The sequence below is a fragment of the Pseudophryne corroboree genome, chromosome 3 (genome assembly GCF_028390025.1).
Source record: "Pseudophryne corroboree isolate aPseCor3 chromosome 3, aPseCor3.hap2, whole genome shotgun sequence".
In the NCBI taxonomy this organism is placed as follows: Eukaryota; Metazoa; Chordata; class Amphibia; order Anura; family Myobatrachidae; genus Pseudophryne; species Pseudophryne corroboree.
This window is the reverse complement of record NC_086446.1, coordinates 509,221,982-509,245,109: the sequence shown is the minus strand read 5'-3', so window position 1 is coordinate 509,245,109 and position 23,128 is coordinate 509,221,982. Positions and strand designations below refer to the sequence as shown.

At 46.6% G+C, this 23,128-nt stretch overlaps 1 protein-coding gene across 2 annotated transcripts in view; it reads right to left on the bottom strand.

Annotated features, from left to right (window-relative positions):
- The window catches only part of STX8 (syntaxin 8), a 415,577-nt gene that overhangs the window by 391,473 nt on the left and 976 nt on the right, over window positions 1-23,128 (bottom strand). For both annotated transcript variants that reach the window (XR_010243916.1, XM_063961043.1), the window contains exon 2: window positions 5,409-5,508. Coding sequence is in view for 1 of the 2 variants with exons in the window: in XM_063961043.1 (XP_063817113.1) it covers window positions 5,409-5,508 (100 nt within the window). In the remaining variant the exon portion in view is untranslated. The remainder of the gene's footprint in view (window positions 1-5,408; window positions 5,509-23,128) is intronic.

Here is a 23,128-nt window from a genome sequence, read left to right as displayed (position 1 = left end):
TCTGTAAACAAACTATCGTCTGTTGAAGATGGCTCAACAGTAAATCTTGCGACTGTGCTAAGACTGACAGGTCGTCGAGGTATGGGAATATTCTTATCCCCTGCTTGCGCAGACAAGCTGCCATAACCACCATGATCTTGGTAAACACGCTGGGTGCTGTAGCTAGCCCGAAAGGCAGAGCTTGGAACTGGAAATGTTCCTGGAGGATGGCAAACCTGAGGTAACACTGATGTGACAGTGCTATAGGCACATGCAGGTAAGCATCCCGTACATCCAGAGATACCACGTAATCTCCCGGTTCCATAGCCAACATTATGGAGCGTAACGTCTCCATGTGGAACTTCGGGATCCATATGTATTTGTTCAACATTTTCAGATTTAGAATTGGTCGATATGACCCATTTGGTTTCTGGATTAGAAATAGATTGGAGTAATACCCCTGTCCCTTTTGTGATGGAGGTACTGGGACAATCACACCTGACTGCAGTAATTTTTGGACTGCTTCTTGCAGGGCATTGGCCTTCGACTCTATACGAGACGGGCTGGTGTAAAAAAATCTTTGAGGAGGCTGCCTCCTGAATGGGAACCCATCCCCCTGAGATACTACCTTCTGCACCCAGGCATCTGCTGTTGACTGTTGCCATATGTGTGCAAATTGAAGGAGTCGGCCCCCAACCCTGGAATCCTCCAGGTGGAGGCCCGTCTCTTCAGGCTGAGGGTTTCTGATCAGGTTTGGAAGCTGGGTTTTTGCTAGCCCACTGCTTCCTACCCCTGGATTTAAACTGGGGTTGTTTAGGCTCCTCTTTTGCTTTCGCTTTGCTTTGCCAACGAAAAGAGCGAAATTTTAAACCCTTGGACTTAGGGTTATAGGTAGCCGGAAATCTGACCTTTTTCGATTCAGCCTCTGATTCTAGGATATCCGATAAAGGTTTTCCAAATAATATATTACCCACAAAAGGCAATGCTTCCAATTCTTTCTTGGATTCCGCATCTGCCTTCCAGGTACGTAGCCAAATTGCTCGACGAGCGACTACTGTCAAGGCTGAAGCTTTAGAAGCAACTGTACCTACATCAATTGCTGCTTCTTCCACATACTGGGCAGATTGTCTTAAACGGCAAAAATTATCCTCTTGCTCCCTAGTAGGAGAAGGGATGCTATTCTCTAGTTCCTCTATCCATTCTCCCATTACCTTTGCTACCCAGGCCGAAGCCATAGCAGGTCTTACCACTGCTCCTACTAGAGAAAAAATATTTTTCAAAAGGCTATCTACCCTTCTGTCTGTGACATCATTTAGTGAGGTAGATGACCGTGGTAAAGCAGATTTATGCACGAGTCGCTGAACATGTGCATCTACTTTTGGAGGAACTTCTCTTTTCGAACAATCCACAGCTGGAAATGGATAATAGGAATCCCATCTTTTAGGAATCTTATACTTTTTACTTAAGACTCATCCATCATTTCCGTCAGCTCATCTGACGCTGGGAATTCAGCTTTCACTGATTTTGTTTGTTTAAATACCGGTGCTTTAGATTTTAACACTGTCTTGGCTGGCTCTTCCAACAAGAGAACAGCCTTCACAGCATTAATAAGTTCAGCTACATCATCTGAACTAAAACTCTGTGACTGATCATCATACGGAGTCGAATCTATTGTCTCATCGTCTGATGTATCATCTTGTGTAGTCTGCCATATAGACGTATCTGTCTTAGTTTTACCCGTCTCTTGGTTGCTTGTAGAGGCTACTGGAACCAAGCCATAGGAAGGGAGCTGCATGTATGGGTTCATAGTGTAACCTAACCCTTGAGCTGGTGCTACTGTAGTTAACTTGTCTGCTATAGAAGATAGAGTCCTTGCGAACATATTCCATGGTGGCTCGGTTGGTGGTTGAACCAACTCCTGTTTTTTACTTCGCAGAAAAGCGAAACAGTTTGCACACAAACCCTCATAAGTGACCAATTGATTCATATCAATTACCCCTGACTTACAAGATAAGCATGTTAGGGCTATGGGAGTGCTTGATAAATTCTCCTCATCACTTTTGCCGCTCACAGACATGGTAATAATCTGTTATTGACTACACAATTTTGTGACTGAAGAACACGCTATATGTCAGTATATAGAGGTGAGATCAATCTGACCACAGTGCACCTGATTTGAGGGTCAGAACAGGACTGACATTACACAGAAAAGTCAGCACACATACTAGCAGTCAGTCACATGTTAAAGCATTAGACATTGTCATATGAGAATACAACCTCCATAACAACTTATACATAAGTAGGAAAATTGTACTTCTGTTTTAACTGGCTCTTTTTTCAACATAACATGCAGAAAACACAGTAATATACAGGTCTCATATGCAATAGGTACTAAAAATTTACAATGCATACTAAGAAGTAGAGAGAATTTTTAGTACTGTATACCCTGCCTCTGGAGAGCGGGATACAGGGAGACTCACCACACTTCCATATCCAAGCAAATACGCTCGTAAGACGCTGAGTGGATTCAGACGCTACTGGTGTACACTGCCGCTCTTGATAACTGATAACGGACACGGACGCTCACCAACGGACACGGTCGCTGAGCGACTTCCACGTGTATGCAGACGCTAAGGCCTGCGTCTCGGTCTGGCGGGTTTTATCTCTAGTGTACACAACCGCAGCATCTAAGCTGCGACCGAGTACCCTCGTGGTAGCGTCTGAGCCGGAAGTGAGGTCATTCAGTTCATGAGACGAGAGACACGCGGGAACTGGCCATGAACTCGGAGGAGGGACGGCCAGGAGAGCATCTGAATCCCCCCCGTTGACTTAAACTCCCCGGATCGCGGCCTCTACCTAGTCCTGGCACCTATGATCCCCGGAGCGTAGCGCTGTCACACTCGAGATGTTCGGCGCATCAACACACTGTTTGTAGTCTCCACCAAATCAGTGTAGCTGTGTCCTGACCCCTCTAGTAAGAGGAAGTCCATAGACTCACCGTCTCCCCATGCTCCGGCCACAGCCTGGTTACGTCTGCTGGACCTGCTAGGACATCCGACACAGAAGCCCGTCGAGACAGCACTGATACCCGAAGGTAAGCGTTGTTGCGACCCGGTGGGGAGTTGTTGGAGCGACTCTTTCTAATATGCGTTTAAGACGCTGTTAAGAGAAGTCGCTCTAAAAAAACAATATAGTAAGTCTATAAAAAATAAAATAATAAAAGCTTTAGGCTGCTTTATTCACAGCAGCCCTGTGACCATGCGGCTTCCTGCCGCACCAAGCAAAAAACTGATCTGACTGAGTCAGTGGGCGGGACTATATAGTGGAGGCCCCAATGCATCCTGGGAGGCCAGAAAGCTCGTGACCGTGTTGGTGCCATTTTCGCTGTCGCTCGACAATATCCCAATGTTATCCTGTGGATAATCCTGTGGACCCAGCCAGAGAAATAGAAGATTTAGCAGCAAATTCTTGAACTTTAGCCCACGTCTCCGGTTCCAGAGTCTCTCCAATGTCCCTCTCACAGGTCAGCTTGTGGTGTTCCTTGGGGTTTGGTTGTGGGCGATCAGGAGACCATAGAGAGCATATATGAGACCGTTTGAATGGACAAAATTCAAGGGAGTATAGGTTGGACAGGATCGAAAGCCTAATAGCAAGGTATAGAGGCGACAGATTTGGAGATATTGATGGAAGCTTTGATAGGTAATCCAAATCTATCAGAGAACTCAGGGTCTACCTATTTGGGATGCCTGCATTCCAAATAGTGTCGGGATACCGGCGTCGGTAATCTGACTGGCGGGATCCTGACTGCATCCCCATGGTCCGTTCGTGAGGGGAATTGAGGCCATTGAAGAAGTTTAGGATGAACATACAGTACATTTCACCTGTTTGCATTAACTAACCCTTTCACAGCTAACAGTTTACAGTGTTCAACAATATTTGACGCTTAATATTTCAGAAATTTGAAACCCTGGTAACTACAAATATGTACTGTAAGCTACAGACGAGTTGTTGTGCGGAAAAAGAGAATTATGTTTATGTTTTGGGAAAGTCTATATTGAAAAAAATGACTTTGAAGATACAAGCATCCTGGACTAATGAGCTGTTGTTTGCAATACAATGCAATGGCAATAATTATAGGTTTATGTTCCTTCATAACAGAATAAATTGGAACAAATGTAATCATATGTGGGACAGACACTATTTTGGGAACTGTACACATGTTTTGAAAGAACTAAAAATAGAAGAAGATTTTGTACATGTTTATAGTTACCTTAATATTTTTTCCAGGTTGCCACATGATAAATTGGGAATTGAACTGCATAATTTACCTTTCTGCTAAAATTGCGCAATTCTAACCAGTTCTAACCCAAAAGCAGTTTTTATTTTTATTATGGAACTCAAATTCTTGTGTAGTTATTAAACCTCTATTTCCAATTCCTGAGAAGCTATATTTTGACGATAATTTCACGTGGAAACCATGTTAGAAAAAAAATGTGGACATCCTAATTCTTTCCATAAAAAGGTTAAAAAAAAAGAAAAGACAAAAAAGGTGGGGGTGGGCTTATTTACTTTTAACACAAGACAGAAGGTAATTTGTGGTCTGCACCATACTTCATAAGAATATAACCATGGAGAGATAAGCTACATTGATACGATTATCTCAGCATACAAAACAGCTTTGTGGGTAATGTGTACTTAAAGCAGGATGCTCCAAGATTAGAGGGATATTGTTTAAAAGTTAATACTACTTAGTAATATCAAGGACAACCGTCACTAGCTGGCACCATTCAAATATTTGCCCTAAACCCCAGTGGGAAATTCAGCTAAGCTACAATCCTCTACAAATGCCTCTTTCCAATAGGCCACAACTATTTTTGTCCACCAGAAATCTGGACTGCTGGTCTGCATGCTTTCCAGTTGACAAATACAAATATTGACAATTGTAATTTTTCTCAAAGATTCAGATGTTGTCCTACAGCTTTGGAACAGTGTGGGAGAGATTTATCAAGGCTTGGAGAGAGATACAGTGGACAGAGATAATGTACCAGAAAACCAGCTCCTAACTGCCATTTTTTCTAACACAGTCTGTGACATGGCAGTAAGGAGCTGATTGGCTGGTATTGTATCTCCGTCACTTTATCTCTCTCCAAGGCTTCATACACAGACCACAAAGTACCAATGAATCAGCTCCTGTATTTTAATAAACGCAGACAGTAAAATGACAGTTAGGATCTGATTTGTTGATACTTTCTTTCTCTCCACTTTCTTTCTCTCCAAGGCTTGATACATCTCCTCATGTGGGTATTACAGCTAGGTCATCAAAATGCAGGGTGGTGGGTAAAAAAAAAAATCACCTTTATATTTTCTGCATTACAACAGCATTTTGCATTATAGTTTTCCATGAAATATTTAACAACCAGCAATTTCACCTTGACAGGGTTCTCTCCATTTCTTAGGTAGTGGTTCCGCTCATGGATCTTCTCTGCAATCTCCTGCGCAATGTGGTAGGTGGCATCATACGTAGACAACCTGCATTAAAAATGCGATGATGAGATACACACAATCACGTTAATACACAATGTAAGGATAAAAACATATCCGATACTAACCAGACACCATGTGCATTTTGTATCCAACCAGGTGCACTCTCCCACTGCAGTCTATGGCCAATATTTGATTACACAGTGCACTATTTACTAAAGAATCTTAATACACTGACCAGAGCAACAGTTCAATTACAAATCATGGGTTGGTGGAGGTATGTAATAAGGAAATATTCTAATACTCTACTGAGAAGCAGTCAGTATACTACAAAAAAAAAACAATGAAACCATTTAATACATAAGATATAATGCCCCTTTCAAAATTCAATTACAATCAATAGAAAGCATGATAACAGGGAACTTTGAAGGAGCTAAGTTGCACTGCTCTGAAATGATAAATATCAGTAATATACATACGCAGTACGGATGGTTTAATGGTTAGTATTACTGCCTCACAGCACTGAGGTCATGGGTTACATTCCCACCATGGCCCTAACTGTGTGGAGTTTGTATATTCTCCCCGTACTTGCATGGGTTTCCTCCGGGTACTCCGGTTTGCTCCCGCAATCCAAAAATATACTGGTAGGTTAATTGGCTCCCAACAAAATTAACCCTAGCATGAATTTGTCTGTGTGTACATGTGGTAGGGAATATAGATTGTAAGCTCCACTGGGGCAGGGACTGATGTGAATGAGCAAATATTCTCTGTAAAGCGCTGCAGAATATATGTGCGCTATATAAATAACTGATAATATTAATAATAATAATAATAATAATAATATACATCATCAGGTGCTTGTTAATTTATAACCTCATCAAGGTAGATGTAAAAAAAATATATCACTGGAATGTGAAAAGCAAGTAGTGGACAGGTGGTAGAAGAGGTCAGTGAGGACCTCTGTACCCTTATATCTCTACTAAACCTGTCACGCAACAGTGGTGTAGTTTCAGGCCCACGGTTCCAATTCTAAATCCTACTTTGGCTCCATTATACATTCGGGTATGGGTCGTTGGGTCGACACAACTTAGGTCGATCACTATTGGTCGACATGCATTAGGTTGACATGGTCATTAGGTCAACATGTACTAGGTCGACAGGTCAAAAGTTCAACATGAGGATTTTACTTTTTTTGGTGTAATTTTCTTCGTAAAGTGACGGGGAACCCCAATTAGTGCACCTCTTCGCTCGCCATGCTTCAGGCCATGGCTCTCGGCACAGGTTACTATTCCCAATTGTAGTCCACGTGTATCGTAATGTATGAAAAAGTTTTAAAAATTGGAAAAAAAAATGTGAAAAACTCATGTCGACCTTTTTAACTGTCGACCTAGTACATGTTGAACTAGTCACCATGTCGACCTAATGCATGTCGACCAATAGTGGTCGGCCTAATGACCGTATCTCATACATTCCTATCAGTACAACACCTACTGTACCACTGCTCTCTGAAACATGTACCGTGCTGTCCCCATGGGCTCCTGACTGCCCCCCTCAAACTCTTGTAACTCATAGGGGCCGATTCAACTGTTGGGTCTCCCCGGCTGCCTCTAGATAGCATCAAACGGAGAATTCAATTGTTGCAATGTTTAAGCGAGCATGCAGCCGGAGAGACATTTCAGCTCGCAGCTTCCTGAGGTGCAAACTGAAATGTACATAAAACTGTGGTTCGGGTGCTCAAACAGAAGCTTGAGCGCCCTAACCTGTTTAGAGGGGTTTAGCCACTTTGTGCGGCTAAACTCGGTACTAATGGGACATTATCTGACAAAATGTCAGCATTTATGATTCTATCCGCCGAACAAACGTAAAATATGACTATAAAAAGACCACACTCATAACGTTATTGGCTTAAAAACTGCATCACTTCTGTTCCTAACGATGGAATATTCCAAAACCATATAATTACTGGAGGGGCTTATGTAATAGCCTGCGAACTGCAGGCTGTGCAGGAATTCTGGCGAGTCTTACCGTATTTTTAAAGCAGCAATCATTTAAAAGGCAAAACCAGGTTTATATAGAGAAAAAAAGAAATTCAGGTGCTGCTATTGAGTTGCTACATAATAAAAATATGTATAGATTTTAAAAAAATAAATCACCTTTAAAAATATAATTAATACATTGTTATAAACTGCAGTAATAAAGAATATACAAAATAGTCTCCTATTTTTAATACCAAAAAAATATTTTAACTGGCCACAGATTAGTCCTCCAGTGCATGCAAAAAAAACAGTATTATTTGTAGCAGCTATGTAAAAAAAGATAAAAATAAATAAATTAAAAAACTTTTGCAGGAACGCAAGAGTCAGTGAATATATAGCTCATGCAGCAAATCCTGTTGATTAGTTAGCTGTACTAGAGAGGTTAGGATGAATTGTAGGTAACAGTTTGTAGAAATTGCTGAAAAGTTCTTAGTTACTGAACAATCATATTACGTTTCTTAACATTACTCTTATTTGCCCATTATAACCATGGAGCTTCATCAATAGGCAATGCAGTCTAAATTGCGTTTAACACAAGATCAATGGTTTCAAATTATTACAGAAGCATTAACAAAGAGTGGCTCACAGCGGAGCTGTACTGTTGTATTTCTCTTACCGGCCTGCCGCTGTAGTTATATTCACGGCAACTGGTTAGGGTAACTGGGTCACCAATGCTCTGTGGTAGGTGTCACGCAGACATCCAGCATGCTGCCCTATTGCCTGGGGTGCCTGTGTTCTGTAACCCTAGTGCTCTCACTAGGTATTATTGTAAGAGTTCTGCAACCTGCTCATGCTGTAAATGCTGCCATGTGCCCTGCCAGTTTTGGAAGGCTGGGAGCCACCAAAGAGAACCAGAAGCTGGGCAGATTAAACGGGCAGGCATTTGGCCACAGCCCAGCCCACAGGAGTCATAAACCATTTAAAAATAAAAGAGGGAGTACGCCGCTCAATCCAGTCGAGTTCAGTCGCTGGCATCATGCAAACCATGACCCCACAAAAGCTGGGAGTCGCAATCTCTACAGCAGTGTGTGCAGTGTAACCATCAGAAAGGAGTGGGCACACATCATACACTATGTCAGTGGTTTCCAAACTTTTTTGAATCACGGCGCCCTAGAGTAGCAGAATTTCTTTCACGGCACCCCTAGGCCAAAAATTTCTTATTGAGAAATTTAGAAAGAAATATTAAATTAACTAGATTGTGTTTATATGCCATCCTTAGGCTCAAATGTGTGGTGAGGGACAAGATTTGCTTCTGTTTGTCCCCATATTTTATGACTGACAGCTACTAGCACTAGTTTTGCCTATTATATTGACCATAAATAATTTGAATAGGTCCTGGACCACCAATCCAAGGCACCCCTGCAAGTGTCCCGAGGCACCCCAGGGAGCCACGGCACACAGTTTGGGAACCACTGCACTATGTAGTTCCCATTCTTAATCATTTTTCTATAAAGTAGGTACTACTGTGTTTCATAATGTGAACAAGGGACACTACTGTGTAGCATAATGTAAGTAAGGGGCACTAATGTGTGGCATACTGTAAATAAGGGGCACAAACTTATATTCTAAACATAATGTTTTGATTAGTACATTCTGGAAAATATGTAAGTGTTGTTACTAATATTTTGTACTCTTTGTAAGCTCTTTGTCTTCCTTATCTCTTATATGCAAAAATGTTGTAAAGTGAAGTGATGCATTAATAAAAACGTGTTTAAAAATAAATAAATATAGGATTTTAAATACCTACCTTTTCTCGTAGTCCGTAGAGGATACTGGGAATCCATTTAGTACCATAGGGTACAGACGGGTCCACTAGGAGCCTTGGGCACTTTAAGAATTTGATAATGTGCGCTGGCTCCTACCTCTATGCCCCTCCTACCAGACTCAGTCTAGGAAACTGTGCCCGAGGAGACGGACATACTTTGAGAGAAGGATAGATAAAGATAGTGGTGAGATTATGAACCAGAACAATAGGAAAGCCATGCTAACCAAACTTGAAACATGAACAGCAACAGCTGAACAAACCAGAATACTTAACCAAGTAACAGTGCAGGAAGAACGAAGCACCGTCTGCCCGCCCAGTATCCTCTACGGACTACGAGAAAAGGATTTATAGGTTACGGACTACGAGAAAAGGATTTACCGGTAGGTAATTAAAATCCTATTTTCTCTTACGTCCTAGAGGATACTGGGGTCCATTTAGTACCATGGGGAAGTACCAAAGCTCCCAAACCGGGTCGGAGAGTGCTGAGGTTCCTGCAGAACTGATTGGCCTCTGAGGACCTTCAGTTTGGTCAAAGTACCAAACTTGTAAAACTTTGCAAATGTGTTTGAACCTGACCAAGTAGCTGCTCGGCAGAGCTGTAAAGCCGAGACACCCCGGGCAACCGCCCAAGAAGAACCCACCGACCGAGAAGAGTGGGCTTGTACAGATTTTGGAACCGGCAAGCCTGCCGTGGAATAAACATGCTGGATAGAGAGCCTGATCCAGCGTGCAACAGACTCACAACATCCAAAGATTTTGAAGTAGCAGAGGTGTCCGTCACAGCTGGAACCACAATAGGTTGGTTGATGTGAAAAGCGGACACCACCTTAGAAAGAAATTGCTGACAAGTTCAGAGTTCAGCTCTGTCCTCATGGATAATAAAGTAGGGACTCTTGTGAGACAACGCCCCCAGCTCCGACACACGTCTTGCTGAGGCCAAGACCAACAGTGTGACGGTCTTCCATGTAAGGTACTTTACGTCAACCCTTCTGCAACGGTTCAAACCAGTCCGATTGCAGGAACTGCAGCACCAAATTGCGATCCCACGGTGCCGTGGGAGGCACAAAAGGAGGCTGGATGTGCAGAATTCCTTTCAAGAACGTCTGGACCTCAGGGAGAGAAGCCAATTGTTTCTGAAAGAAACTAGACAATGCTGAAATCTGGACTTTAAATGGAGCCTAGGCATAGGCCCACATCCACTCCCAACTGTAGAAAAAGCAGGAGACTTCCTAGATGAAATTCCACCGCGGAATATCGTCTGCCCTCACACCAAGAGACATACTTCTTCCATATACGGTGGTAATGTTTAGACGTTATCACTGACCTGGTTTGAGGAGGTTGTGGACTCGGGGTTTCTTCCGATGACCGGGAAGTGGAACCGCAACTGGGCCGCAGCAGAGAAGGCCGGATGTAAGTCTTCCTCATGCAGGATCTGATCGGCGGACAGGAGGCACGTGCGGACGCTGAAGGTCTCCTGAAAGAGAGAACTTGACAGGTGCTGGTAAATCACGAAGGTGCTGGAGGCACGGAGGTGCTTGGAGGCACGGAGGTGCTTGGAGGCACGGAGGTGCTTGGAGGCACGGAGGTGATGGAGGCACGGAGGTGCTTGGAGGCACGGAGGTGCTTGGAGGCACGGAGGTGCTGGAGGCACGGAGATGCTTGGAGGCACAGAGGTGCTGGAGGCACAGAGGTGCTGGAGGCACGGAGCACTGGAGATCACAGGTACAGTTGAACGATGATACTCAGGCGCCGGAGCACTGCCCGGCGTCTGAATTTAAACTTCCCGCCAGGGCCTGATTGGAGGACGGGCCGATGACGTCACCCGCAGCTCCCGAGGACGACGGACGTGGAGGCCTGCTAGACGGAGCGCCGGACGCCGGGACCCGCCAGCGAGGACGGCCGCACGGAGACCCAGCGCGCCCGGAGAGGTAAGTATGAAGACCGCGGCGCCGTGACAGTACCCCCTCCTCTAGGAGTGGCCCCTGGACACTTTCCCGGCTTCGTAGGATGTCTAGCATGGAAGATCCGGACTAGTCGAGGAGCCGAGACCTCAGAAGCCTTTATCCAACTTCTCTCCTCAGGACCATATCCTTTCCATTCCACCAGATATTGCAGAATCTTGTGAAGGTAACGCGAGTCTAGAATATTTTTGATCTCGAAGTCTGTTCCTGTTTCAGTCTCCACTGAGGTGGGGCTAGAGCTCTTTGAATGGAAACGATTAAGGACGAGAGGACGAAGAAGAGAAACATGGAAGGCGTTCGGTATACGTAGGTGCGAAGGTAAACCCAGCTTGCAGACCACAGGATTCAGGACTTGTAGCACAGGGTAAGGACCGATGAATCTTGGTGCAAACTTCATGGTGGGCACCTTCAACCGGAGATTACGTGTGGACAGCCATACCCTGTCACCAACCTTGTATTGTGGAGCGGCTCGCCGTTTCTTATCCGCAAAGAACTTGTACCGGACTGAAACCTTCTTAAGATTAGCATGAACCTTACTCCAAATTTGTCTGAAGTGTAGTAGAGTGGACGTTACGGCTGGAACCTCTTCCATCGGAAGGCTTAGTAATTCTGGAACACTTGGATGGAACCCATAGTTGATGAAAAATGGAGATTCACCAGTGGAAGAATGAAACAAATGATTATGGGCAAACTCTGCCCAAGGTAACAACTCCACCCAGTTGTCCTGTGAAGGGGAGAGATAAAGACGGAGGAAAGTCTCTAGATCTTGATTGACTCGTTCCGTTTGTCCATTCGTTTGGGGATGATAAGCGGAGGAAAACTTAAGTTTAATCTGTAGAGTCGAACAGAGGGCTTTCCAAAACCTTGCGGTGAACTGTACCCCACGATCAGAGACTATTTCCTGTGGCAACCCATGCAACCGAAAATGTTCTTGGATGAACAGTAGAGCTAGTTTCGGGGCTGTTGGTAGACCAGTCAAAGGAACGAAGTGTGCCATCTTCGAAAAACGGTCGACGATTACCCAAACGGTGTTGCAACCCTTGGAATGGGGCAAGTCAGTGATGAAGTCCATGGAAATATGAGTCCAGGGTTTCATAGGAATGGACAGACGACGAAGCAACCCAGCAGGAGGTAAACGGGGAGATTTATGCTGTGTACACTGGGGACAGGAATTAACGTAATCCTGTACATCCTTCCTCATGGAGTCCCACCAGTAAGATCTTTGCAGAAACTTGTACATCTTCTGGGCGCCGGGATGACCGGAGAATTTGAAGATATGGGCCCACTGAAGTATCCTCGACCGGAATTTGACCGGTACGGACATTCTTCCAGGAAGAGGACCTGGAGTAGTGGAGGCAGCAGAGACAGAAATTGGATTTAGAATTAAACTCCGTTCAAAGGAATCCTCATCATCTGTGGGAGTTTGTGAACAGGACAGTGCATCCGCATTGGTATTGAAAGTCCCGGCTCGGTATTTGATAATGAAAGAAAATCGAGTGAAGAAGAGTGCCCATCTAGCTTGGCGAGGATTCAAGCACTGTGCGGTTTTGATATACAACAAATTTTTGTGATCAGTGTAAATGGTAGTCACATGTTTGGCCCCCTCTAAGAGATATCTCCACTCTTCCAAGGCAGATTTAATCGCCAAGAGTTCCTGGTCTCCAATAGTGTAATTCCGTTCAGCTGGAGAGAATTTACGAGAGTGAAAGCCGCACGGATGTAATTTCTTATCTGAGGCATACTGAGAGAGAACGGCCCCAACTCCGACCGAGGATGCGTCGACTTCTAGGAAGAAAGGTTCCTCGAAATTTGGTTGTTGGAGTACTGGAGCGGACATAAAAGCTGATTTCAAGTGGGAAAAGGCCTCTATGGCTTCGGGAGGCCACAACCCCGGGTTGAAACCCTTTCTCGTTAGGGCGGTAATGGGTGCAACAATGGTGGAGAAACCTCTAATGAACTTTCTATAATAGTTCGCAAAACCCAGGAACCTTTGTATTGCTTTCAAGGAGAGTGGCTGTGCCCAGTCCCGAATGGCAGAGAGTTTCTCCGGATCCATGCGAAGCTCCTTCCCCGAGACTATATAACCGAGGAACGGTATTGATGTTACTTCAAAGGTACACTTGGACATCTTGGCATAGAGATGATTCTCACGTAGACGGCGGAGTACCTCTTTGACTTGTAATCTGTGTTCAGCAAGGTCTTTTGAAAAAATCAGGATGTCATCCAAATACACCACGACACTTAGGTATAACATGTCTCGGAATATTTCGTTGACGAATCCCTGGAAGACAGCAGGAGCATTGCTAAGACCGAACGGCATCACCAGGTACTCATAATGCCCATCCCGGGTATTGAAGGCGGTCTTCCATTCATCTCCCTCTCTGATGCGTATAAGGTTATAGGCCCCCCTCAAATCGAGCTTGGAAAAAACATGGGCACCACGAACTCTATCAAATAACTCTGTGATTAGAGGCAAGGGGTATTTATTTTTGATGGTAATATCATTTAAGCCGCGGTAGTCGATACATGGTCTTAACCCTCCGTCCTTTTTTTTCACGAAGAAAAAGCCCGCTCCAGCCGGGGAAGTAGAGGGGCGGATGAATCCCTTGTGAAGATTGGTTTTGATATAGTCAGACATAGCCTGTGTCTCTGGGAGGGACAGAGGATAAATGCGACCCCGAGGCGGCATTTTTCCAGGGATAAGGTCAATGGGGCAGTCCCAAGCTCTATGGGGTGGTAACTGGTCGGCTGCTTGTTCCGAAAACACATCTCTAAATTCTTGGTATGCCTCTGGAATAGGTTCCTCCTCCGCCTTAGAAGAAACAAGAAGCGGACAAACAGGGGTGAGACAGATAACGTGACAAAAAGAACCCCAAGAACGAATCTGTGCGGTCTTCCAATCGATATGGGGATTGTGACTTTTGAGCCAAGGTATTCCGAGAACCAGATCGTGATGCATTTCCGGGATCACCAGGAACTCCAAGTATTCTTGATGTAGAGCCCCGACCTGTAGTTTAACTGGAACCGTGCGTTCTGTCATGATACCTTTGGATATCCTAGTACCATTGATGGCTGCCAAGGAAATAGGCCGTTCGATGGACCGTACTTCCAAATTCAGGCTTTGAACACAGAGGGAAGAAACGAAATTCCCCGCAGCTCCAGAGTCCAACAGGGCTTCAAAAGACTTGGAAGTGGCCTTGGTGATTAACGTTACAGGAAGCAAACAGTCCGAAGTGGGAGAAGATTTGGTCGTAACCCCCAACTTGACTCCTCCGGAACAAGCTAGGCCTTCTCGTTTCCCGGACGGGATTTGCAGGACATGATGAAGTGACCCGCAGCTCCGCAGTACAGGCAGAGCTTACCCTCATGACGACGTTGCCGCTCCTCCGGGGACAATCGGGATCGGTTAATCTGCATGGGTTCGTCTGGACTTGGACCGACCGCTTGCCTTGCAGGAGGAAGCCGGAACCTAGAACGATCCGATAGACTACGTTCTCCTCCACGTTCCTGCATCCGGAGATCTACCTTGACACAGAGGGAGATCAATTCCTCTAAAGAATCCGGAAGCTCTCGAGTGACCAACTCGTCCTTCAGGCGATCAGAAAGACGGTTCGAGAAAGCAGCTCTCAGAGCCTCATTATTCCAACGAAGTTCAGAGGCAATGGTTTGGAAATGAACCACATACTGACCCACGGATCGGGAGCCTTGACGGATGCGGAGTAAGTCAGAAGAGGCAGAGGTCATCCTGCCGGGCTCGTCAAAAATTAGTCGAAAAGACGTGATGAATTCGGAGTAATTGGAAACCAGTGAATCAGAACGTTCCCATAATGGAGACACCCAGTCCAAGGCAAATCCTTCCAGCAGAGAAATAATATATGCTACCTTGGACCGGTCTGTAGGAAAGTTGTGAGCTAGTAGCTCGAAATGTACCTCGCATTGGTTTAAGAAACCACTACAATTCTTAGGATTCCCATTGTAACGGGATGGCGTAGGCAGCTGAAGGCGCGGAGTGGCACCGGCCGATGGTTGGACATTGCTGGAGGTGGCAAGTGGTGCAGCTACCGGAACTGGTGCCGGAATTACTGAGGCTAGAGACGCCTGAATCTGATCCAGACGTCCGGACAACTCCTGGAGGTACTGCATCACCTGACCTTGTGCCGCTTCCTGACTTTGTACACGGGAAGCCAGGTCCTGGATGGCACTTGAGTCCGTGTTCCGATTCCCCGGGTCCATGGGGCCTGAGTATACTATCACTGACCTGGTTTGAGGAGGTTGTGGACTCAGGGTTTCTTCCGATGACCGGGAAGTGGAACCGCAACTGGGCCGCAGCAGAGATGGCCGGATGTAAGTCTTCCTCATGCAGGATCTGATCGGCGGACATGAGGCACGAGCGGACGCTGAAGGTCTCCTGAAAGAGAGAACTTGACAGGTGCTGGTAAATCACGAAGGTGCTGGAGGCACGGTGGTGCTTGGAGGCACGGAGGTGCTTGGAGGCACGGAGGTGCTTGGAGGCACAGAGGTGCTTGGAGGCACGGAGGTGCTTGGAGGCACGGAGGTGCTGGAGGCACGGAGGTACTTGGAGGCACGGAGGTGCTTGGAGGCACGGAGGTGCTGAGGCACGGAGCACTGGAGATCACAGGTACAGTTGAACGATGATACTCAGGCGCCGGAGCACTGCCCGGCGTCTGAATTTAAACTTCCCGCCAGGGCCTGATTGGAGGACGGGCCGATGACGTCACCCACAGCTCCCGAGGACGTCGGACGTGGAGGCCTGCTAGACGGAGCGCCGGACGCCGGGACCCGCCAGCGAGGACGGCCGCACGGAGACCCAGCGCGCCCGGAGAGGTAAGTATGAAGACCGTGGCGCCGTGACAGACGTTACCCCCTTCCTGGCTTGGATCATAGTCGGGATGACCTTGTCAGGAATCCCTCTCCTGGCTAGAATCAGCCGTTCAACTTCCATGCCGTAAAACGGTAAGTCTTGATAGACAAACGGGCCCTGTTGCAGAAGATCCTCGCGAATAGGGAGAGGCCACGGATCTTCGATCAGCATCCCGAGAAGAATCGCGTACCAGGCCCTTCGAGGCCAGTCCAGAGCAATGAGGACTGCTTGAACCTTTTCCCCTTTTATTCTCTTTAGAACTCTTGGGATCAGAGGAAGTGGAGGAAACACGTACACCAGCTGATAGACCCACTGCTTGTGTGTCTCCCGACCTGGAACAATACAGCTTGAGCTTCTTGTTGAGTCAAGAGGCCATCATTTGGATCTGTGGATATCCCACTGACGTGTTAACCACCGCAACACCTCCGGGTGGAGGCCCCACTTCCTAGTTATCTACTCCCAGAATGAAGACCACCGACAACAACACGGCGTGTTTTTCCAGAGGAGAATTCTTGACACCTCTGACATTGCTGCTCTGCTTTTCGTTCTTCCCTGTCGGTTTATGTACGTTACTGCCGTTACATTGTCCGACTGGACTTGAATGGCCTGATTCCGAAGTAGAGATGAGGCTGCAGAAGGGCGTTGTAGATTGCCCTGAGTTCCAAGATGTTTATTGGGAGGATGACATCCCGACTTGACCATCTTCCTTGAAACTGCACCACCTGGGTGACTGCTCCCCAACCTCTGAGGCTTTAGTCTGTGGTTAGCAGAATCCAATTCTAAATCCCGAACCGACGACCCTCGACGAGGTGAGAAGTCTGTAGCCACCACAGAAGGGAGATTCTAGCTTTTGGACACAGACAGATCCTCTGGTGGATGTGAAGATGCAACCCGGACCATTCGTCCAACAGATCCAGCTGGAAGGGCCTCGAATGTAACCTTCCGTACTGAAGTGCCTTGTAAGAGGCCACCGTTTTCCCCAGAAGGTGAATGCACAGATGCACCGAGATCTGGGTTGGCTTCAGGACAGGCCGAACCATTGACTGGATTTCCATAGCCTTCTCCAAGGGAAGGAACATTCTCTGAGACTCTGTGTCCAGTATCTTTCCCAGGAAGGAAAGCCTCTGCGTCGGTTCCAGGTGAGATTTTGGCAAGTTCAGAATCCACCCGAGATCCGGTAGTAGTCTGGTTGAGAGGCCAATGCTGTCCAACAACCGCTTCCTGGACGGTGCCTTTATCAGAAGATCGTCCAGGTATGGAATTATGTTCACTACCTGTTTGCAGAGTAGAAACATCTCTGCCATCACCATGGTGAAAACTCTCGGTGCCGTGGAGAAACCGAATGGCAGGGCCTGGAACTGGTAGTGGCAGTCCTGCAGTGCAAATCGTAGATAAGCCTGATGAGGCGGCCAGATCGGAATGTTAAAGTACGCATCCTTGATATCCAGACACTAGGAATTCCCCCTCCTCCAGACCGGAGATCACCGCTCTCAGAGACTCCATCTTGAATTTGAACACTCGTAAGTACGGATTCAACGAATTGAGGTTCAAAATCAGTCTTAACAAACCGTCCGCTACTACAAACAAGTTGGAATAATGGGGGTAATTCAGATCTGATTGCAGCAGCAAATTTGTTAGCTAATGGGTAAAATCATGTGCACTGCAGGGTGGGGGGGCAGATATAACGTGTAGAGAGAGTTAGATTTGGATGGATTATTTTGTTTCTGTGCAGGGTAAATACTGGCTGCTTTAGTCTTACACTGCAATTTAGATTTAAGTTTGAACAAACCCCACCCAAATCTAACTCTCTCTGCACATGTTATATTTGCCCCCCTGCAGTGCACATGGTTTTACCCAACTGCTAACAAATTTCCTGCTGCGATCAGATCTGAATTAGGCCCTATGGGGGTCATTCCGAGTTGATCTTAGCTGTGCTAAATTTAGCACAGCTACGATCAGGGACACAGACATGCGGGGGGACGCCCAGGGCTAGTCCGTCCCGCATGTATGTGCGCCCCCACCCGGCACAAGTACAAAAGCATCGCACAGCGGCGATGCTTTTGTACTTGAAGAGTAACTCCCGGCCAGCGCAGTTCCTGCGGCTGGCTGGGAGTTGCTCGTCGCTGCTCCTGGACCGCGCCCACGAAACGGCGCCCAAATGCCGCCGTTGCGCCCCCCGACGCACAGCGACCTCCTCTGCCTGTCAATCAGGTAGAGGCGATCGTAGCGCTCCGACGGCCTTCGGACGTCTGCCATGCGGCGGCGCATGCGCAGTTGACCCGATCGCACCATTGCGAAAAACTGCAGCATGCGAACGGGTCAGAATGACCCCCTATATCGCTTGTTTTGCAAATGAGGTGGAACTGGAACAATGACCCGAGTCTGTACCAGTTTTTGAATGGCATTCTCTAAGGTTATACTTGCTTCTTGAAGAATCTGTGAGGTAGGAGCTCCTGAAACTCCAGTATGTAGCCCTGGGAAATAAGATTTATGACCCAGGGATCCTGGGATGATGTTGTCCAGATGTGACTGAAAAATTTTAGTCGGGCTCCGACCTGCCAGTCTTCCAGGCATCGCGGTCCACCGTCATGCTGAAGTCTTTGAGGAAGCAGAGCCTGAGCTCTGTTCCTGAGCACCTGCAGTTGCTGGTTTTCATGGTTTACCTCTTGCGCCTCTGGATGCCGTAGAGACGCCTCTGGATTTGCCCTTAAACTGTAAATTTGAAGCTGAATAAGCTTTCCTGGCTGGGGGAACTGCGGAAGGAAGATACGTAGACTTACCCGCAGTAGCTTTGGAGATCCATTTGTCTAGTTCAGTGATGGCTAACCTTGACACTCCAGCTGTTGTTGAACTACACATCCCAGGATGCCCTGCATCAGTTTTGCTATTTGGCCATGCTAAAACTGATGCAGGGCATGCTGGGATGTGTAGTTCAACAACAGCTGGAGTGTCAAGGTTAGCCATCACTGGTCTAGTTCATCTCCAAACAAGACCTCTCCTGTGAATGGTAGGCCTTCCACATCTTTCCTGGAGTCCGCATCAGCAGTCCACTGGCGTAGCCACAAGCCCCTGCGTGCTGACACTGCCATAGCGGTGGTGCGTGCATTTAGCAAGCCTCTCTCTTTTATGGCTTCCACCATAAAGTTCACAGAGTCCTGTATATGCTGCAGGAGTAAAACAACATCCCCCCTAGACAAGGAATCTCACCACCCAGTTAGATTACCTGACCATTTAGCAATGGCTTTTGTGATCCACGCACATGCAATAGTGGGTCTCTGGGCCACCCCAGCAGCTGTGTACAGTGATTTGAGTGTAGTCTCAATTTTACGATCAGCCGTGTCTTTTAGGGAGGCTGCACCAGGGACAGGCAATACAATTTTTCGTGACAACCTAGAGACTGATGCGTCCACTATCGGTGGATTTTTCATTTTTTCCTATTCTCCAGGGGAAAAGGAAAAGATAAGAGAAACCTTTTAGAGATTTGAAATTTCTTGTCAGGATTAACCCAGTTCTTCAAACAGGGTATTCAATTCCTTTGACGCAGGAAAAGTGACTGAGGACTTCTTTTTTTACATTAAAATAAGATTCCTCACACTCCTTTGTCACCTTATCAGGAATTTGCAGAACATCTTTGATAGCTTCTATAAGAGCCTCTATAACCTGTGACAGAGCCACCCGTCTCCCCCTTCCCTCCAAATCCATCTTCGCCCTCCTCCATGTCTGACCCGTCAGGGTCAGATTGCAGGATATGGGCCAAAGATCGTTTTTGCGGACAAATGGGAGGAGACTGAGACGCTGGTTTGGGGACTGAGTCTCTATCCATAAACTCCTCCACAGTCTGTCTTAAGGATTGAGTCTTTCTCATTGTGGGTAAAATTGTAGAAATATTGGAGATCATTCCTTTAATGGAATTAACTCACTCCGGTTAAGCCCCGCTATTCTGTGAAGCTGCACTGCCCTGAGTACCCAGTAGTGAGCCCCCTGGTGAAGAGGAACACTCCGCTGTACAAGAAACACACTCTTTGCCTGAGATAATGTAAATGTGACAACACACACACACACAGCAAAAGGTTAAACACAATTAACCCACAAAGAGCCCTTCAGGGAGACACAAAGTTATTTGGAGCCAGCCCCCACCGCGCCCTTATCACTAATGCCAAGCTTAGCCGGGTCGCAGACTAAGTACCCTGATAAGGGACTTAGTACACTAATAATCGCTCCCCCCCTGCTATGACCCCCTGGTACCGCTGAGGTAATCTGGAGTCTCTCCGGAGGAGCTGCGCGTCCCTGTCTGTCAGCGTCTGTGTCCACTGCAGAGGGAAAATGGCGCTGGTGAGCTGCTGGACCTGCTCATAGTGAAGGCCCCGCCCCTTCAATGGCGCGCGGTCTTCCCACTTTTTTATACTGGCTGAAGTAATCTGGTGCTTAAAATGGAGAGAAAACCATTTCAAGGCTGTTTTTGCCAGTGTGGGTACTGTGTACAGTGTACCGAGACGCAGCTGTGTACTGTGTCTGGAGACGCATTCCGCCCCTGGTTAGAAGCCGTGCGTCTCTGTACCCTCATGCCGCTATAATGGCCGGTGCCCCGCTAACCGGGACGCCGGCTTAGTACTCACCACTCTTCATTCTTCTGGCTCTGTTAGGGGTGGCGGCGTGCTGCAGGAATGTACGCTCACCGTGGTGGGGCTTGCGAATAGTTCCCTCAGGAGCTCAGTGTCCTTTCAGCAGGGAACGGTACCATTAACCCTTCAAGAGGTTGGGCCGTCCCCCCACCCCCAAGTCCCACGAAGCAGGCAGGCTGGTGCCATACAACCCTGCATGAAAATTACAAACATATAAAATAAATGCAGAAAACTCTTCAGGAGCTTCCATAAGAGTGACCGGCACATTTTTTAAACTGAGTCTGGTAGGAGGGGCATAGAGGGAAGAGCCATCCCACACTATTAAATTCTTAAAGTGCCCATGGCTCCTAGTGGACCAATCTATACCCCATGGTACTAAATGAAACCCCAGGATCCTCTAGGATGTAAGAGAAAAAATAATATTTATAAACAAATACATTTAAAACAGTATCACATGATAAAATAGGACATAATAAAGGGGAATGGGTATAACATACCATCTGCCGGAATGCCAGCTGTCAGTATACTGACAACGGCTTCCCATCTGCCGGTATAGCGGCAGCGAGGCACTATTGTGTGACATGTGAATTTTTAGCACTATGTGTGGCATTCTATTACAGAACATATAATGTAACATTACTTATATTAATGTCCTATTACTACAATACACACACACACAAACTGTTTACATCAGCTGTAAAGTTGCCGCCAAAATTTTGCCCTTCAAAATTAAAATGTGCCCTCCTCAGCAGTCAGCGGCTAAAAAAGTCTTAAGGCCCATACACATTAGACGATGTCGCTCTGTGAGCGACATCGTCTAACGTCTCCCCCTCCCGGGCCGGCCGGTCGGCGGCCGCCTGTACGCACTGAGCGATATGACCGCTCATATCGCTCAGTGACGTCACGCCCCCGCCAGCCCTGCATGAAGGTCGTGGACGACAGTCCACATCCTTCATGCATGCCCTACCGACAGCGACGATCGTTGCCGACCCGCGGGGCCGCGCATCGGCCGTCGCTGGCGGCATACACACTTAACGATATAATGAGCGACGTCGCTCAAGGAGGGGGAAAATGAGCGACGTCGCTCATTATATCGTTAAGTGTGTATGGACCTTTACAGTCAGGACTACCTAGCCCTAATCCTAAAATTGGCAATCGACAGTCATGACAATGTCTATGTGACAAGCATGCACCCCAGTGTTTCCGACCGCCAGTCCACAGGGACCCCTAGTTTATCTCCTAGTAGGTGCACAGGTGTATTCATTACTGGCCGACACATTTTAAAAGATTTTCAGGCAGGGCTAATTGTTCCACTTGTGATAGTGAGGAGATCTATAAAACCAGCACTGGTAGACGTCCCTGAGGACTGGGGTCTGGACACACTGTTATACCCCAACACTTGTATGTGTAATGACAGACTTGCTGTCTTGCTTTAAAAAGAGAGCATCTGTGTATACTCATAATTGACCATCAAACTGTACAGTCATAAATTCTGAAAAACAACATAGTTGTGTCTAGCAATTTCTCATGTCATGGGGAACAGACTAGATAAAAAAATACAACAGACTTATGTAAAATGAAACAGCCTTAAAGTGCACCTATACCTTACAAATAGGCGACCTTAAGTAATATTAATGAGAAATCAGCATTTGCTAGGAAACCATTTCACAATTAATGTTATGAAGTTTTGGGCTGTATTCTCCTGATCATTGGTTCAGTTGAAGGCTGGAGTCCATCTTGCTAGATATTACACACATTCACACAAGAGATGCAGTTGAACCTGCTGTTTGTACATGCACTATGATTAGGTTTATGATTTATGTCTAAGTGCACATGATGGGTCTGATTCTGAGTAGACACAGTCGTGCCTTATGCTAACGCCACGGTTGATTTACCCACTGAGACACCTAGTTCTTACAGTGCATTTCTGTCACTGTGCATCAGTTTACCATTGAAACTCATAACAGCACTATCTGAGGGTGGCTGTGGGTCTTTGGTCATAGCTGCTTTCAGTGACACTCCTGCGTTGGCTTCCCCACACCCATGATAATTTCCAGGAACACTCATTAACCCTGAATCCTATTATGTACTGTGTCTCTGAGCACTGAATTAAAACAAGATGCATGCGCTGATATGCGGGGCACCGAATCAGGCCCTATATCCCTTTTGAAATCCCACAGTAGAAAATGCCGAAAGACTGTTAACAAGTTGCATTCTCTGCCGTCTTCTCCCCATTATCTCCAACCATAGGCCTGAGTCAGATGTACACAAGCCCGATTATATCGCAGCTGAGTGATTATCGGCTGCTGTCTGTGAATGTATCTAAGTTGCACTGCGCACGTGCCCACAACGGTCTGGAGACAGCAGTTGCAGAAAGGATTTATTTACAAAGTGATTAATAG